Source organism: Helicoverpa armigera, chromosome 10 (genome assembly GCF_030705265.1).
Source record: "Helicoverpa armigera isolate CAAS_96S chromosome 10, ASM3070526v1, whole genome shotgun sequence".
NCBI lineage: Eukaryota > Metazoa > Arthropoda > Insecta > Lepidoptera > Noctuidae > Helicoverpa > Helicoverpa armigera.
The window spans coordinates 811,455-830,498 of record NC_087129.1 but is presented as its reverse complement, the minus strand read 5'-3'; the positions used below and the strand labels follow the sequence as shown (position 1 = coordinate 830,498).

The 19,044-nt window shown below is 39.8% G+C and overlaps 1 protein-coding gene across 1 annotated transcript; it reads left to right on the top strand.

The window, feature by feature from the left end:
- Positions 1–216: 216 nt before the first annotated feature.
- Positions 217–18,829, top strand: LOC110375193 (low-density lipoprotein receptor-related protein 6). The gene is made up of 23 exons (XM_064036710.1): positions 217–536; positions 1,189–1,412; positions 1,772–1,962; positions 3,049–3,339; positions 3,645–3,829; positions 4,226–4,455; positions 4,956–5,126; positions 5,476–5,709; positions 6,105–6,246; positions 6,459–6,623; positions 6,916–7,063; positions 7,357–7,484; positions 8,347–8,500; positions 8,835–9,109; positions 9,843–10,067; positions 10,785–10,923; positions 11,241–11,516; positions 11,824–12,006; positions 12,545–12,713; positions 13,208–13,374; positions 13,986–14,144; positions 14,448–14,804; positions 15,120–18,829. The coding sequence occupies exons 1-23, from the start codon at positions 446–448 to the stop codon at positions 15,349–15,351; spliced, it is 4,536 nt and encodes a 1,511-aa protein (XP_063892780.1). The 5' UTR covers positions 217–445; the 3' UTR covers positions 15,352–18,829.
- Positions 18,830–19,044: the final 215 nt, after the last annotated feature.

The following is a 19,044-nucleotide window of genomic DNA, read 5'->3' as shown; positions in this document are numbered from 1 at the left end:
ACATAATCATAGCCAAAAACATTACCAACACGTCCAAAATGTTATGTTTTCGAAAATAAATTAAGATAGATAGGTATTTTCTTTAGTCTTGTCATATAATTTTTATTTTAATCTAATTTAGGTTTCTGTATATCTAACAAAAGCTAGTTGACATTATTATGAGGTCAAAACTCTATTTTGAGGCTGGCAACCATACAAATGTTGCTATATTTTTTACTCTAGTAACACTGTTGCGTTTGTTGATCTCTCAAACTCATTGTCTGAGAAATTATTAACCTTAGCCAAAATCTAAATAAAAAGTTGTTTCCTACTCTCAAAACCATATAAAAATGTTGCCTGCTAAGTTTCTGCCGTGCCTTATTTAGTTTAATTGCTAATTAATTAAGTGTTATAGTGAAAATAACCACATGAGTGATTGGACGATTAGTATGCATTTGTTTTCATTATGACAAAACGCCGAAGAATACTTTACGCGGACAAAATAATTCAAAATATTATGAATGTGTTTTGTTTGTTAATGTTCCTGCAGTTAAAAGGTAAGTCATAAACCATCACAATTTAGTGTACCTACAATCGAAATGCAGTACAATGCAAGCAATCTTAAAAGCAATCTTATCGTCGAAGATGTGCACTTTTTGACATTACCTATTGAATCTTAATTAATTCGTGTCTACCATCACATTTTCCTTGTTTCTTCAATAAATAACACTTTAATCGATATAACATCCACACAAGACAGTGTTTACTGTAATACCACCTATCTACTTTGTTTATATTTTGCATGATAACATTGCAACTTGTCTAAAATAATAGCATTAACTGTCGCGATAAACGGATAGTTTACTGCTACACGACTATTATGCAGCGTATAATTAATATATTAATTAGTAAGCTTTGCCTTTGATATTGCTTTTGCTTACACAGACAACCAAGATGAAGGTTCCTTTAAGGAAAACAACACATTTAGACTTTCTTAACTAGCTATTTCTGTGGATTAAAGCTAAATAGTTTAAGAATGCTCAGATAATAATCTTCTATGATCTCCAATCAATCCCCCTCAAATACTATCTAAATAGATGAAATAGTTACTGTAACTAGCTAGCATACAAACTGAGGTATTAAGACAGTAAAGATATATGGTGAACATTAAATGTAGTACAAATGAATAAAAGTCCTACAATTTTTCAGGTTTCTATGCAGTAGTAAGCAACCCAATATTGTTATACTCAACGGCATCAGACATCCGAGTGGTGAACACATCAAAACTCGGCAAAGTTGACACCATAGTTAAGAACCTGGTGCAAGGGTCTGCTGTGGACTTCTTTCATAGGAAGGATCTTATCTGCTGGTCTGATCAGACCGCAGAGTTGATACAATGTATGAGTTATAATGAAACTCATGTAGGGGATAAGGTAAGCTGTTAAACAATAACAATATGTTTGTTTCATTCATAATTTGAAGATTACATATCTTCTTATATGTGACAATAATATTAATTCATTGAACATTATTTGAATAGTAATTATTCATTAATTTATATTAAGTCAACTAGCTGGACAAACTAAATGTCTTGAGTGCCTTTAAATAATTAAATATTAATAAAATTTTACCAGGTCATAAATAAATAAGTGAATCAATCTCATTGGAGTGCAACTGCTCCATATAGCTGGTTTACATTTAATTTTGTGGACAAGCTTTTGAATATTTTTAATTCTTAATATAAAATTAACCAACTAAACTGTACATGTAAACACAATAACTTTACTTTCAGGTTAGAATAGTTTCAGAAGGATTAATAACACCAACCGGTATAGCAATAGATTGGTATACAGACAAAATCTATTGGACAGACGGGGAAACAAACAAAATTGAAGTTATTAGCATAGAGCAGAGGTATAGAAAAGTACTGTTCTGGTCTGAAGTGGACCTCGCCAGAGCTATCGCTGTTGTTCCTAAAGAAGGGTAAGATATTATAAAACTAAAATTGTTTATTCATTACATCTCTTGTGTGCAAGATTCTGATATTATCTGAAATCATCTTGGTAAATAGTTATTTGTGCAAATGCCAATAACAAAGCAGTGTTGACCAGACATATAAATGTGTAAAACAATATAATATATAAAACAATATACATAATACTAATAAGCCCCGCAGGGCATCTGAGGCGGATGACGGGGAGTAGCGACCCCGCGGGGCTATATATCCGAGTGCTCCAGGGAGAGTATACTGTCCCCCATCTCCGGCTTGCCGGAGTGAAGCATGACGGGGGATAGGTCTCCCGCCTCTTGGCTTGCCTTCACCGGCCGGTCAGAGTGGAGTCGCTAGAGCAATGCTCGGAGGGTAGGTGCCTCGTGGTAAGTGGCGAGTGGGCCGGTGATGCTGGACCCACAGGGAGCGCGTGATCTGCGTTTAAAGTCCGCCGAGGTATCCTCACCCTTCTCAGCCGCTCATGTACCTGTTGCCCTCTTGTTGCTTTTCAGTGACTGATTCCCGGGGGCCCAGTAAGTGAGTTGGCGAGTCTCCACCTGCCATTTTTACGTGTATTTATTACATTGTTATCGGCAGGTGCCATAGTTCCCGTAGTTTCCCCATTCCTAGTCCATTAGCATCCCATCACAATAGCCCAAGTAGTTTTCATCCATAGTTAGCAATAGTTTAGCACAGAACCGGGGATTGTCCTTGGGTACATTTCTATAGTGTATACAGGGATAATCGTCGGTTTTGTGTCACCATTTCATTAAAGTTGTCTCAAAAGGGCTTCAGCGTGTTGGCTTCGGCCCCACGTTCGCCTCCCAAAAATCCGGGACTCTATAGTCCCGAGGTCTGGTAGAGACATACTAATAATACATAATACTACATAATATACTATATTAGTAATTCCAGAAATTAAAGTTAACATATTCAATGAAAATACCAAAATGTAGACTAATTTTCAGTTTGTCATAAAGAGATAGGTTTTCTCAACCAAGTTTACCTATGTTAAACTTGAAAAAGCCATTCAATGAGTAGTAATTACTTATCTGACTAACATCTGTCGTTTGTTTTAGTCTCATGTTCTGGACAGATTGGGGAGAAGTTCCCAAAATCGAAAGAGCCGGAATGAATGGAGACCCAGCTACTCGTAAAATTATAGTCAAAGAAAACATATTCTGGCCCAATGGTATCACAATAGACTATGACAATAATCTGATATACTGGGTTGATGCTAAGTTACATTTTGTTGATGTTATTGATTTTAACGGAGAGAAGAGAAAGAGTGTTGTTAAAGAGAACCTTGTGTATCCATATGCACTTGCGTTTTTTAACTACAAGCTTTATTGGACTGATTGGAAAACATGGTGAGTAACTTGTGTATAATATGTAACACTGTGTAAAATAATACATGCTTGCATTAGCAATTTACTTTGAATCTTGGGTCCTTTTATTGTATTTATATGTGTTTTAGTGTGGGTAAAATATTAATTTTTACATTATATAAATTATGACTATTATGTCAATTATTACAATTCTTAATCGGTTGTATCCGGGACTCTCAGGTCTATGTAAAAAATATTTATATAGGTCCCTATTTTTTTTATTTATGTGTTTTTGTTGATCTATTTTGCACTTTATGGAATACAAGGCCCATTACTTGTTATTTAAGGTCAATTCACACATGGGATATAGCAACAAGTGGCCCAATGAAAGAGCTGATAAAATCAGATCCCGTACCTGTGGACTTGAAGGTATATGATGGAAGCAGACAGCTGATGCCCCCGGGTGACTATCCATGCAAGGAGAATAATGGAGGATGCTCGCATTTGTGCCTTTTAGCGCCAACACCACTAGGTAATTATTGGTCCTGTTGAAAAGATGTTACATACAATGTACCTCCTTTAAGGTTGCATGGTCTATGACCGCTTTCTACCCATAGAAGTAATGTCTTTTGTTATATACTTAAGAAACATGGTGTTCTGAGAGTCAAATAATAAATTCCATGTATACTAACATACTAATATAATAATTTCACTGTTTTATCCCTTCAGGTTTTTCCATGAATGGCCTAAATCTAAAGCTCCCATGCATGGTCGTAAAGCATTGTTTCTAAGTATGTAAAAATAATATTTGATGTTAATGTAGATAACCGTCATTTTCAATGTGTATCATTACATATAGTACCTGTTTGATCTTCCATATACGCTGCAATCCGAACTATTAAACATCATTAATCATTTATCTTCGCAGGCTACGAATGTGCATGCCCAACGGGCTCGAAACTCAAAGAGAACAGCAACACAACCTGCCACGACAGTCCACAGTCACTCCTCATCGTGGCACAGCGCTCCGCTATATCTAAGATATCACTGGACTCTCCGGACTTCACTCCGTACGCATTACCTCTTAAAGACCTGAAGAGAGCCCTCACGGTGGACTTTGATCCCAAGTACGAACATATTTATTGGGCTGATAGTTTGGTAAGTTATTACATCTACTTTAGTGTTTTTAATTTATAATAATAATTTGTTTTGTGACCAATCTGTTTCTGATATGGGTGAACTTGCCTGAAATAAATGTCATTTTATTTTATTTCGGAGTTTACTAATCAAAGTCAAGATTTTGAGTAGTTATGCTGTTATACATTTCAAGGCTTTTGCTTTAAATGAACCATGATTTCATGGCAAAGTAACCCTTTCAGTAGGCTCTCAGAGATTCCACAATGTTATTTTCCATGTCATGATTGAAGGATAGTCCTGTTTTTGTCATATTAAGCTAATAACAGACTAGGCTTTCGCACTACGCATAGTCACATACACAGTGAACAATAGGACTTCAGTCCTTACAAATATTTGTGTATGCGTACGTTGAACGCCTAGTCTGCAGTAAACAATATACATACCTATTTTCCAATCTTCTTCACACTTTTGCCTATAGTTTCCATTAATAAAAACCACACAATAATCCAATTCCCTTACAGGCAAAGACAATATCTCGAGCACGCCTCGACGGTAGCGAACAGACAGTGGTGATTCACATTAACGGAGTGCCCGACAGTATTGCTATCGACCCTCTAGCCAGGAATATATACTGGACTGATCCAGTCACTGATACTATCAATGTGGCCAGGCTTGATGGTACTTCGAAGAAGGTATGTTGTCAAATAAGTATATCTCTATGACCTTGGTTTATCGTATTTTAGTCTCGAGAAGCAGCTGTTCTAAAGTTAGTCAAGATCTTTTTAAAAGTGACATGTACAAAGGCGCAAAAAAGTAGTGACAAATACCATGGTTCATAACCAGATTTTTATTACAGGTTAAAACCTGTAAGAATAGAGTGTGAATAGTGGTTTAAACTAAACATTATAATAACAGTAACATATTTTATTCGGCACCTTTCTTTCCCTCCCTTCACAGAGGGCACTGGCACAAGCCAGTCTTCACATTTTCTTCTAACTAAATCGACATTTACATAGATACCGATTTCCCATCCTCTTTCAGGTAATAATCCACAACGAGCTATACGATCCACGTGCCATAGCGTTACACCCGACAGCCGGCTGGATGTTCTGGTCCGACTGGAACGACAAGAAACCTAAGATAGAACGAGCTAACTTAGACGGCAGTGGAAGAATGTTGCTTGTCTACGAGAAGTTGACCTGGCCTAATGGTATAGCTCTTGATACGGTCAAGAATAAGCTGTATTGGGGTGATGCTAGGACGCATAAGATTGAGGTAAGTTAATCTATATATTTGTTCCAAAGTATTTGGAATCTTCTTATATATAAAAATGAATTGTTGTTCGTTAGTCTGGCTAAAGCTCGAGAATGGCTGAACCGATTTATCTTATTTTGGTTTTAAAATGTTTGTCTGTACAAACCTGGACCTGTGTCCAGGGAAGGTTTAAACGATCCGAAGTTCGCGGGATCAGCTAGTTTGAAATATAAACTAACATAAACTTGTCTATTTGTCCAGTAATAAGTGATTCTCTGTTTTTTTTTTTAATTTAATCTAGACACACATATGTATGTATAGGTTATTATTATACTGAGAAACACTCAAAAACTAAAGTTTTTACGACAAAAATATTCAAAAGATGTGCATAAAGTTACTTCTTTTTACGTCTACAGGTGTGCAACATGGACGGTACAGAGCGAAAAGAATTACACAGCAGTGAGATATTACACATCTTCGGTCTCACGTTACTAGGAGAATATCTCTACTGGACCGATATGCAGAAGCGGACGCTAGATAGGATTAACAAAAATACAGGTAAAATCTAACTTCCTTGAACATCATTTTTTTTTTTCGTAACTTGGTCCAAAAACTTAATGTTTACTATAAAATCCTGGATTTTTATTTTACGAGTGACTTGTTCTATATCATAATTTTGGTAATCTCATGAAGTTTCCTTTATCCGTCATATTTAAATACTTTTCACCTTATAATCTACTTACCAAAACTCAAAATTTTTCTATACTCAGGTCTAGAACGTCAGCCTGTAGTAGAACAAATGGCGAACATGATGGGAGTGAAAGCGTTTCGCCTGGGAGAGTCGCTCGGGTGGAACCAATGCGCGGATAACAACGGAGGATGTTCACATCTATGTCTCAACACTCCTGAACGATATGTCTGTAGCTGTCCTCTCGGTAAGTCATTGTATATCGTCTAATCGGTTAGTAATAAAAACTGGTACCACCTATGTTCTATGCAAATATTTTTTTCTTTCTTAACAGAAAATATTTATGGTTTGCGCAAAATATATTCTTTGCGCAAAGAGTTGCGCTTTTTTTTGCGCAAAAGATTTGTCTGAATTAGCTTATATTTTTTATATTTACACTTTTTCGGGTATATTTTTCCTATAACATACACTTTTGTTCAGTATTAAAAAAAATATGCAATCATGGAAAAGACACTAATATCTTAAAATGTTTCCCATAGGTTTTGAACTTAGTAAAGACAAGAAAACGTGCGTGCAACCCGAAGCTTTCCTAGTGTACAGTCGTAAGAATGTTATTGGACATATTAGTATTGAGAACGAAGGAAATGACGTCGCTGTTCTACCACTCAAAGATTTAAAAGAAGTCAGGTAAGTGCAGTGGCAGTATATTAGATTATATAATTAAAAAACAACAATAAAAAACTAACCTAAAGATTTTAAAGTCGGTGACACAATGGGCGGTTTGATTGAGACAAGAAAATTAATATTTTAAGCGTAGTTTTGTGGTTAGGATTAACTTACAGAATATCTCATTTTTGTAAAGAAAATTTCCATAATCTGTTAATATGATAAAGAATTACTAATTTAAAAAAATGATTTAGTTATTTATAACGATTACATGGAGAAGAATTAAATTTACAACTATGTTAATACACTTTTAGCGCATTGGCCGTTCACGTAGCTGGTAATAAGCTTTACTGGTCGGACGCTAAAACAAAGACTATCAACCGCTGCTCTATAAATGGATCTAACATGGAGAAAGTTCTCGAATGGATGGGATTAGTTGAAGGTTAGTTGGTACTTGTTATATTTATGAACCGCCTCGTTGGTCTAGCTGTCGCAAGTGCGGCTGCTGAGCACGAGGTCTCGGGTTCGATTCCCGAGTCGGGCCGAAATCGCTTTGTGGGTTTTAGAAGACTTTCACAAAGCAGCCCGGAGCCTGGAAGTTGGTGATTGATACACCCGTGCATCGGAGAGCACGTAAATGTCGGTCCTGCGCCTGATCTCTCTCCGGTCGTGTCGGATTTGCCGTCCCATCGGGTTATGAGAGTGAAGGAATAGGGAGTGCACCTGTGTCTGCGCAAATATTTGTGCACTATAATACGTCCTGCGCAATTGGCTGATCTCCTTAAATGAGAACCGCCGCCGTAGCCGATAATCGGCTAGGAGGACATCACTTGTTATATTGATCAAAATTTTACGAATATATTCGATCAAAAAGATGGGGCATGCAAATCATCTTAAGTCGTGAAAGAACGAAATAGGATACATTTTAGCTTGTCTTAATTTGACTAAAATATGTGTAAACTGTGTGACTAAAATATTATAATTTACTATGCTTAAACGGATGATGAGTCTTCTTTTTGCTTTCATAGCCGATTATTCTAAAAATATCATATCATATCATTCAAATTCATCTATACCAATATTATAAAGCTGAAGAGTTTGTTTGTTTGTTTGAAAGCGCTAATCTCAGGAACTACTGGTCCGATTTGAAAATTTCTTTCAGTGTTAGATAGCCCATTTATCGAGGAAGGCTATAGGCTACTTTTTGTCCCGGTACGGGAAGTAGTTCCCACGGGATGCGGGTGGTACCGCTGGCAGAAGCTAGTCTATATATGCTTAATTATCTTTTATTATTTCCACCACAGGAATAGCAATAGACTGGTCAGGACAGAACATATATTGGACAGACACGGCAACACAGCGCATTGAAGTGGCTCGTCTAGACGGATCTAGTCGAAGAGCGCTAGTCTGGCAGGGCCTTAAGAAACCCAAGAGCATTGCCTTGGATCCTAATAAAGGGTAAGTTTTATTCAGTTATCGAGGGTTTCAAATAAACAGATTTTTAACACCTTACCTATTAAATGTGGTTTTATAAATGGTTCATTGCAATTCCAGTTACTTGGTGACTATAAAATTCTTTAGAAATCCTACTGGAAACTAAAGTGTGAATTGTTCATTATTGAACTCTTGTCGTGTAAAATTTTAACGACGAGTTTAGCCATCATTTTGTTAATAAAAAGTTTCATGCTACCCTAGACCCGGCTTACTGTAGCTACTGTTAATCATTAAACTCAAAATAAATGTTAGACCCAAATAAAATTGTCCCCTAACAAGTCATTTTCCATTGTTTTAGCTACATGTACTGGTCCGAACTAGGCTCGAAAACAATCAAACGAGCCGGCATGGACGGCTCATCCCCCTCCACCCTCTTCGAACAAGTCGGAAAAGTGCACTCTATAGCCATAGACTATGAACGCAAAGCCATCTACTGGGCAGCTCTAGACCCGCCCGCCATAGAGTTCGCCTTTCTGAACGGAACAGGGAGGAAAGTCCTCATCAGTAACGTGTCTATGCCTTATACGCTGACCATACATAATGATAAGGTTTATTGGGGCGATTGGAATACTGGTAAGTTTTTTTTTACTTAAATTTAACAGTACTTAGGAATATGTAGATTGCATCGTGATTAGTATATTGTTTATTTGCATGCAATTTTTCATGCAAAGAGCGGCAAAGTGATTTGAATTTAGAACAACGTGTGTAATACTCTATTTGTGACAATCTTGATAAGACAGGCCCGCCGTAAGCGGGCGTGCAAGGCGTGCACCGCACGCGGGCGGCACGTCCTAGGGGGCGGCAAATCGAGCGACTTATCAAGTAATATTTAAAAAATACAATATCTTCTACAATATCATCTTCTAATATCTTTTACCAATGATTTGATGTGCAAATGCCCCGGGTGGCATGATCTAGGGAGCGGCAAAATTAAACCATAATTACGTAATAAAATTAGATGAGTAGATTAGCAATAAAATTTCAAAAAAAGCCTTGGTCGTGTCTTGTCAATTTTGACGGGTTCACCCTTTGCATTTGCTAGCGGCGGTCCTGGATAAGACTTTTTATACTCTTGATAACAGTTTTCTATAATAAATAAACTTTAATAGGCACTTCTTTATAATTAACAATTAAACAAATAACTATTCTTTTTAATAATTGGGCATGTTCAACCTTCAATATTCTGCCCGTCCATTTTACAGCAATTCTAATCCTTGCATAACGCAATCAGTAGCTCTTTAATATCGGTCGTAACTTCACAAATCTTCCATAATAATTAGCCTTCAGAATCATTATTTTTCCCCAGGCATAGTAGAATCAGCAACAAAACTGACAGGGGAAAACCGCAAAATCATCCAAACTGGCCTCGAATACATATCAGAAGTGAAAGTGTTCGGCCGGGCCCGCTCGGGCGGACAATGCGCGGCCGACAACGGCGGCTGTGCACACCTGTGCCTGCCCGCGCCCAGGGAGTACGTGTGTGCCTGTCCCGCGCACTATAGGCTGCACAGCGATAATGAGACTTGCACTGGTGAGTAGTGAAAGTGTTCGGCGACAACGGCGGCTGTGCACACCTGTGCCTGCCCGCGCCCAGGAGTACGTGTGTGCCTGTCCCGCGCACTATAGGCTGCACAGCGATAATGAGACTTGCACTGGTGAGTAGTGAAAGTGTTCGGCGACAACGGCGGCTGTGCACACCTGTGCCTGCCCGCGCCCAGGGAGTACGTGTGTGCCTGTCCCGCGCACTATAGGCTGCACAGCGATAATGAGACTTGCACTGGTGAGTAGTGAAAGTGTTCGGCGACAACGGCGGCTGTGCACACCTGTGCCTGCCCGCGCCCAGGGAGTACGTGTGTGCCTGTCCCGCGCACTATAGGCTGCACAGCGATAATGAGACTTGCACTGGTGAGTAGTGAAAGTGTTCGGCGACAACGGCGGCTGTGCACACCTGTGCCTGCCCGCGCCCAGGAGTACGTGTGTGCCTGTCCCGCGCACTATAGGCTGCACAGCGATAATGAGACTTGCACTGGTGAGTAGTGAAAGTGTTCGGCGACAACGGCGGCTGTGCACACCTGTGCCTGCCCACTGTAGAAAAGGGGGTATGTTATGTCTTTTGAAAATATAAAAAGCTCAATGTGAAATAGGACTGCGAAATCGCGGCCATGGCACACAAACGGCTCTAGAGGAAACAAAGATGATTTTTTGTCAGTAGAAGTCACTCCTTTCAACTGCCTCCTCTTTATTACAGAACCGGAAGAATTTCTGCTATTTGCCCAAAAGAACGCAATAGGGCGCATAGTAGTTGCTAATGGCGAATGTAGCGACGCGTACATACCACTCACGGGGTTGAAAAACGTTAAAGCAATTGAGTATGATCCTGTTAATAAGTAAGTACATAATATTTTTGTTGTACATGTTATTAACATTATGTTTTAATTAACTTTTTTTCTAAATCAATTTTATTTAATTTTAAACCTGTACATATTAAATAACTTGTTAGCGAAGTATTAAAAGCGAGGTAATTTTTATATTTTTTTTTGATATCCAGTACTTTACCTGATGCAAAAATGCAATCTAATTTCGCAATCTTATTTATTTCGTTAGATCCAAATAAAGCTCAATTAGAAAATTGGACAAAATAACTTGAAATCATCACAATATTCCCCAAAAAGCGATTCCACTAGAAATAATCCTTTCTCCACAGACACCTATACTGGATGGACGACGACTCCCACGCAATCCGAAGGGTCCCAATCTCATACTCCGTGACATCAGCCATCACAGACTCAACCACCATAGTCTCAGGGCTCAGCAGACCCTTCCATATGGTCCTCGATGTCCTAGGAAGGGCCCTATATTGGACCTGTGCGGACACAGACTCTATTAATGCGACCTCTATTGATAGTAATTCGTCGGTTGGCGTTATATTGAGAGGCGATAATATGATGCCTAGATACTTGGCTTTTCATCAGACTAAGAGGTGAGTTTTTTTTTTTTTTTTTCAATTATAGGGGTACATTTTTGAGGCAGGTGGTGAAATTTTGTACTTGAAGGTGCCATAGTTCTTTTTTCGTACCATTCGCATAAAAAATTGCTATCTTGGAGCTGAAGTATTTTCGATCCACATTTAGCTGTTTGCTGCGGTCACTGACCTCTGCTGCGGTAGATTCAAAAAATTTGTTACCTAGTACTCTTTTTCTTTCAATTGTCATTTTAGTCATTGAAGATTTTCGCAAACGCAAATATTATTACTGTCATTGACATATAAACCAATTTTTTTTCTCCAGATTCCTAATATGGAACGACGCGGGCCTTGGCGTTATAACCCGAGCTAACGTAGACGGCACCGCGCGTATAGAGCTAGCGCGGGCCACCAACGTGACATCACTCGCTATCGACCACGGCTCCGGCACTGTGTACTGGGCCGTCAACCGGCAGATACATGCCGTCGACCTGGACGGCACTAACAAGTAAGTTATTTATATACTAGACACTGCTTGCAGTTTCACTTGTGTTACTATGCCGATAAGAAGTTTTCGTGCTTTGTGTGAATACGAGTGCCTTTTCATTATTACGTGTACACATGAACGGCACGGCACGCCACAGCTGTTGTCAAGAAGCTGCAAGCACGCTGTCACCCCGCCGTTGGTTTTTATATTGACGATACGATTTACATTTGAATTTGACTCAAATGACACGTTAACCGTTGGGTGAGAGTTTCAATCAGCATATAATACACGGTTTGAATTAAAATCGGGGTTTAACATGTGCGAATGTTGAACTTTCTAATGGTGATAACATTGTTGCAATACCAGAAAAAAAGTATACTTTTATTTTCTTGACGAATCCATTGGTGCTATCTATTCCTATACTAAAAAAACACTGCTCCTTATAACACACTGGTATTCAGCTGCATCCGGTGGGATTAGGGTTAACATAGTTGGGAAAAGGTTAGGAAGATGATGATGATAATTCCCATACTAAAAAATTATATTGTTGTTGTTCCAGACGCGTGGTGTGGCAGGGCGGCTACGCGTCTGCGCTGGCGGTGTGGGGCGGCGGCGCGTGGTTCTCGGGCTCGGGCGGCGCCATGCGCCTCGCACTCGCGCGCCGCGACTCGCCCGCGCTGCCCGTGCCGCACGTCGCCAGGCTCGTCGCTGCCGTCGCCGTGCACAGGGTATGTCTTACAACATACTTCTATTCTATGAACACACATGAAAATGAAGTATTTTCTTAGCTGATGACTAGATGGCGCTGACCTAAGTAGGTGAATGCAAGGAACGGAACGTCATATTTTATCAATGTTAGATAATTTTCAGGTCGTATAATGTATTAGTACTAAATTTAAAATAGGGAATAAAAATGCTATAAAAGGAGAAAAGAAATCAGTCAGATAACTATCCAAGTGTCACGAGAGATTTTAACATCATTTTTTCCGGAAATATTAATTTCTTGTGTCTCGAACTCTCGACTCAAAGGGCTTGATGCAATTTTATTTTTATAACTTGGCAAAGGTACACTCATGTAGTAGATACAACGCCATCTATAACTATTATTTATTATCCCAAAAGAAAACCTGCCATTTACTAATAAAATCTACACAAAAGTAATATTTTGTATGTGTTATGGTTCCGAAATAAATGATTTGCTAATAATAATGTGTTACCCCAGGTGGCTCGCTCTCACCCGTGCTGGATGGGCGGCACGTGCGGCGCGGGTGCTTGCGGCGCAGGCGGAGTGTGCGGCTGCGTGCGGTGCGGCGCGCCGGCGTGTCAGCCGCAGCGGTTCCTGTGCGACGCCGCAGCACCGGATCCGCGCTGTATACCCATGCACTGGAGGTAAGGGCTACGAAGCTCCCAGCATGGCCAACTCCTGCCGGGGCTGCGGGATTGTTCGAAAGAGTGACCGCGGCCTTGATACATAAAAGGCCTACGACAGAACACGGTTTTTAGTCAGAGTCTGACACTCTCTCACCGCTGCTAACCCACAGCGGGAGAGGAGATGATTTTTGACGTGGTTAAAAAAGAAGTACTACGAAGCTTGGGGCTTGGGGCTTCATCATCTCCCGAGCCTTTTCCCAACAACGTTGGGGTCAGTTTCCATTCTAACCGGATGCGGCTGAGTACAAGGAACGATTGCCTATCTGATCTCTCCAACCCTATACCCCTTGGTGTCAGATTTACTGGCTTCTGACAACTCGTAACGACTGCTATTGATGTTCAAGATAAAATAAAAGAAAAGTTTTAAAAGTTTAGAAAAGTTAAAATAGAACAAACTTAGAAAAGTTGAAATAGTACTTGCCTCACTTGGAAAACGCACTCATATTTGAGAGATTAGGTTTTTTGGGGCACATAGACTTGTGGGATTGCTATTGATATTCGAAGAATGCTAATCTCCCTATTTGAATAAATATTTTTGAGTATGAGCTTACAATATTGTTCCCCCACAGATGTGACGGTCAGAAGGACTGCGAGAACGGCGCGGACGAGGCGTCGTGCGGCGCGTGCGCGGGCGGCCTGCGCTGCGCCGACGGCGCCTGTGCTGCGGCGCTAGGAGCTTGTGACGCCGGCGCCTACTGCGAGCGGGCGCCGCTGCCCGACGCATTCCGGTATGTCACTTTCTTCTCAACTTTGTTGGGTTCAGCTTCTAGTCTCACTAGATGCAGCTGAGTACCAGTGCTTTGCAAGGAACGACTGCCTATCTGACCTCCCCAACCCAAGTCCTCTCTATCTTCAGAGTACCGTTTCAACTTATATTATCAAAGATTTATACAATAAAATAATCTGAGATCTATAGACGTTACAAAATTGGATTTTATTGTTTTATTTGTGTATTCTGAAAATTAACTTAAACTAATTTCTAAGGTTTTTATAAACATTCTAAAAGAACATAATATGTTTTTCATTCGCAGTTGTGACGAACACCTGTGCTTAGCCCCCCGTCTATTATGCGACGGCCACCAACACTGTGAAGACGGGTCAGACGAGGCTCCCGCTACATGCGGCTTCGCTGGCGCCAAAGAACAGACTGCGCAAACTACTAGACGCTCCAACGCTTTTGTCGTATGTGGGTGCATTGCTGGGGCTGCGGGAGGATTGGGCGGGGCGTGGGCGGCGCTACGACGAGTGCGTCGTGCGGCCCGGGCCCCGCCCACTCGTGCCCGCCCCGCCCCTGCAACTGTACCCCCTGCTGCTAGAGCGCTGGTGCCGCTCAAGAGACTGTATCCTGAAACGCCTGCTTTACCAGCTCTCACCGCTACTTATACTGAGTAAGTATATAAGTTGATTAAGTTAGCATTCAAGATTCATCATCATCGTCCCCCTGCCCTTATCCTATTATTTTATCTGGAGTTGACGCAGCATGTTTTATTTTTCCATACTCTTCTATCTGCCGTCATCTCACAAGCAACGTTCTTTCTAGCCATGTCAACTTTCACACAATCCATCCATCATTTCTTTGGTTGTCCTTATCCATTATATCCGTCCTCGTTCATACGATACATGATCTTGAAGGAAGGTGATGATTCCTTCAAGATCATGTCATTTTTTCCTGTCCATTTACTTACCTTTATATTTCGTTGCAGCACCCTAGAAAGCGCTTGTGCGTGGTATCCACGTCCGACAGCGAACCCGCCGCCCAGCCCCGCCACCGGCAGCGACGGCGGCTCAGCAGCGCCTCGTCGCCGCGCCTACCGCCACTACCGCGCCAGCAACCGCCCCCCGCCCCCCACGCCCGCCTCCACCGACGCCTGCGAGTCCGAGCCCGAGCCCGCCGCCCGAGCACCGCCCCCCTCCCCCGCGCCACGACGACACTAGAGTGTTCATATTGCAACCGAGTAAAGTCCATTTCACGAAAGAAATCCCGCAGACGCAGCGCTAGTGTATATGCAACAGTTTAGTAAATACCTACAGAAATATATAGTTCCACAATTTTCCGTGGGACTTGTTTCGTGAAATAAACTCTAGTTAGCTATACTCATGGCGAACAAAATGACTAGCGGAAATGTCATAACGCAACTCCTAATAAAGTAGCTCGCCAACATGCGAGTATTTTGGGGCTACTAACGTTACTAGCTCCGCCCTCATACACCTTGCTTAGAACCTTCCCTTTGTTTTCAAAATAAATCAATCAAGACCAATCTTTGACAGAGCGGGTTTGATTAAACAAGGAATCCAAACCCCTCGTTAGTTCTAGTGGACGCCGTATAAGGCGCTTGACCTACCTTCCGTATGAAATCTCCTTTCATCTTTCCTTCCTCCGTGCTCCTGAAACAACTGCCCTCAAAAGCGCCCCTACCATCTGTAGAACCTGCAAACCGAACCAGAGCCGAGCAGTTAGCTATACCCGTTGCTCGCGCCATTTCATATACTTGGTATTAACCCTCCCCTCCCCTCGGACTTTCTTGTATTCCGCCAAGTCAATCCAGTACCCAGCAACGCCTTTTTACCCAGTTATAAGTCACTCGCCCCGTAATGCAAACTACAACACTAGTTCCAAATAATAATGTGTCAATCGAACCAGATATGCGTCACAAAAATCAGTGCGCTAATCACTGATTCAGTCCTCTAGTCCAATAAATATAAAACATAAGAAATATTCGCGCAAAAACTAGAACAAGCACAAAATTATTTGACACAGATCTGGATATTTTGTTATTTATAAGCGTGTGGAATAACTATTTGGTGCTATTTCACTGTTCGTGCCTCATAATCGTTATAAGAATAAAATCTCTATTATTTGTAAATAGTATAAAATATTATAAGTCGAGGAGAAACACATAAAAAAACCTTGTAAATATTGTTTCAAATGTCATTGACAAAAAAAAATGAGGCGCACATAATGCATATGTTATGGACCAAGTGATAAATTGGGCAGTATACATAATGCCCGGTCATTATGAATAACGCCCAATATGAGAGTGCAATTTAATAATAATTATTCAAACAATCAAATTGACCGGGCACTATACATATTGCCCGTGACCTTTTGGGCAAAGTAATACAAACATATTTAATTTCATTTTTTTTTATTGTTATTGACATTTAACTTAAAATAAACTAAATATTACACATCCCATATCAATTGACAGAGCATAGAAGTAAGCATGCAACATGCAGCAAGCATGGCTTCTGTCACGGCTCCGGCGCTGCGGGGCTCCGGCGGTCCCATGCGAGCTTATCGTCGCAGATGGTTTTCACGCTCACCACCGCAGCTTCGGCTTGCTGGCCGGCAGGGCCGGCCAGCCTCAGCCGCAGCGGCGAGCCTTAAAACTACCTGCGCCTCAGCTCGCAGGCCGCCTCGCCCCTCCGCGCCTACGCGGTTTTGAATTGCACTCTAGGGGTAGGGCAGACAAGACTACGTGGAGTCGGTTTTGCAGCGATTCGTTTTCGTCACTAAGTTCAGTTTTTAATACAATGTTTTGAATCCAAATTAAATTCTACCATAAAAAAACGAGCCAAGAAAAATAAGATAAAAAAAACGAGGCCGAGTTAGTAAATTAGATGACAATTGTCCAATTAATAATTTTGTGGCTAGACTTATAATTTCCCATTAAAATAGAACATATAATTTAAAACAATAATCATAAAATATGTAGCAAGTAACAGGATTTATTTATTAGAACATCTGCCACCCTCGCACCGCATAAAATATAGCTTTATTATCAAATTGCCCAACTATCATGTAGCAATATAATAATGCCCGTGCAATGTGATAAATTATGAAGTTAAGATAGTTATTAATCACTTGGCCCGATGAAGCTGGACATTATTCATAATGCTCGGGCATTATAAATAATGCCCGAATTAATCACATGGTCCATAACACATACACGCATCATTTCACATATCCAAAAAACTGTTTTATTTGCTTAAAACATCGATTTTTATGTGTTTCTCTGTATGTTGTAAATAAAATATTGCAAGTTTTTTATTAAACGTAACTTACATATAAATAACTATTTGTAGGCAACAGTGTACCTACTGTACGTTCGTTGTTATCTTCGTAATGTCTTCTTTACACTACTCGCGAAGTCGACCGAAGTGAGAAAGCACTTCGTCTTACTTCGTTCAACTTTACCTTGCTTCAAACGACATCACGTTGTTGATCAAGTGTCTATACAGTCTGCACTGCATTTGAGTATGCACTAAACTAAAGATAAACCATTTTGATATGACTTTTTAACAATATAAGTACAATAATAACAATAACTTAATTAAATCATTGTTTTAAGCAGTAGTTTATTTGTTCAATTAAGATTGTTTTACTTAAGTGCCTACTCAAATAGAGTATAGTGTTCGTCTAACTTCGTCCAACTTTAGTACTTCGTCGAGTAATTTTGCGAGTAGTGTAAATTAGGTAAGTTAACGCCGAGAAAACTAAACCTTAAACCAGTGATTTCCTAATATAGCAGTCTCTTCCTACAACGGATGGATATAAGCACTAACTGTGACATTGGTTTATCTCGGCTTTAGTCGTTATTGAACTTAGTTAAAATTATTAGAAAAATTACCAAACTGCCCTCAAAGTGTTTATACGTATAGTGGTCAAGTGCCATTACAATTTGAACCTTGTTGATAAGAATTAAAACCTATTATTGAAGTTACAAGTCTTGCAACGACAAAGTGACAAATTACACACTTCTATCCAAACTTGAATTTAACTGGTTTATATGCTGTTCCTCATTAGAGCCATGTAAATGAATAAAAAAAATACACAAAAAAATATTACCGAATATTGCTTTGTTAAAAAATTTCTTTATGAATCGTCTTAATTATTTTTAAAGAGAATAATTTAAATGTCGTATAATGTAGCCCGTTTGGTTTATAATAGTTCTGTTTGCATTCATATGGTATGTTTGACCGGTATAGACGCAAGCGCTTACAATGAAAGTGAAAGCCCAAATTCACCGACAGCATAAACGTATTTTTTTAAACCACTGTTTATGAAAATGAGAAAATGCATAGTAAACAGTAGCTTTAAGAAAACTGACGTCAAACAATTGACTCTGTTCTGCTACGCGCGACAAAACTCCGCCAGTGTGAAAGCACTATTATGTCGTATTTAAATGTCTCTCCAACTACGTACTCATTGTAAACGCTCGCGAAACACCATCAACTGAACAAGAAATTATTTGTGATTATTTGCAGTTGCCATTTATATTTGCATTTATATAATTTTATGTAAAAAGCTTAGGTAGATGATTAGTTAATTTTATTTCGATACTTATTATTACCTAAATCTAAAACTGACTGATTGTGAGATTTTTGTAATAAACTTTTGTACCTGTTACAACTTGTTTTCCATTCTCGATCGCTAACCTTAACTACAGACTATACAAGTAAGTTCAATCCCTGATGTCTTATTTTTAATTTCAACAACAGTATAGAGTAACATTATCTGATACTTATCTATATTGTTCCAGAAAGTGCATGCTGTGGTTTATCACCAGATGCCAGATGGCCCGAATACCGTTAATCATCAACAAATAGTATCAATAGGGGCGTACA

Coding starts and splice junctions, on each gene's coding strand:
- LOC110375193 (XM_064036710.1), top strand. CDS start 446: ATGACAAAACGCCGAAGAATACTTTACGCGGACAAAATAATTCAAAAT. Junction 13,375..13,985: donor TGTATACCCATGCACTGGAG/GTAAGGGCTACG, acceptor GTTCCCCCACAG/ATGTGACGGTCAGAAGGACT. Junction 14,805..15,119: donor CTCACCGCTACTTATACTGA/GTAAGTATATAA, acceptor ATTTCGTTGCAG/CACCCTAGAAAGCGCTTGTG.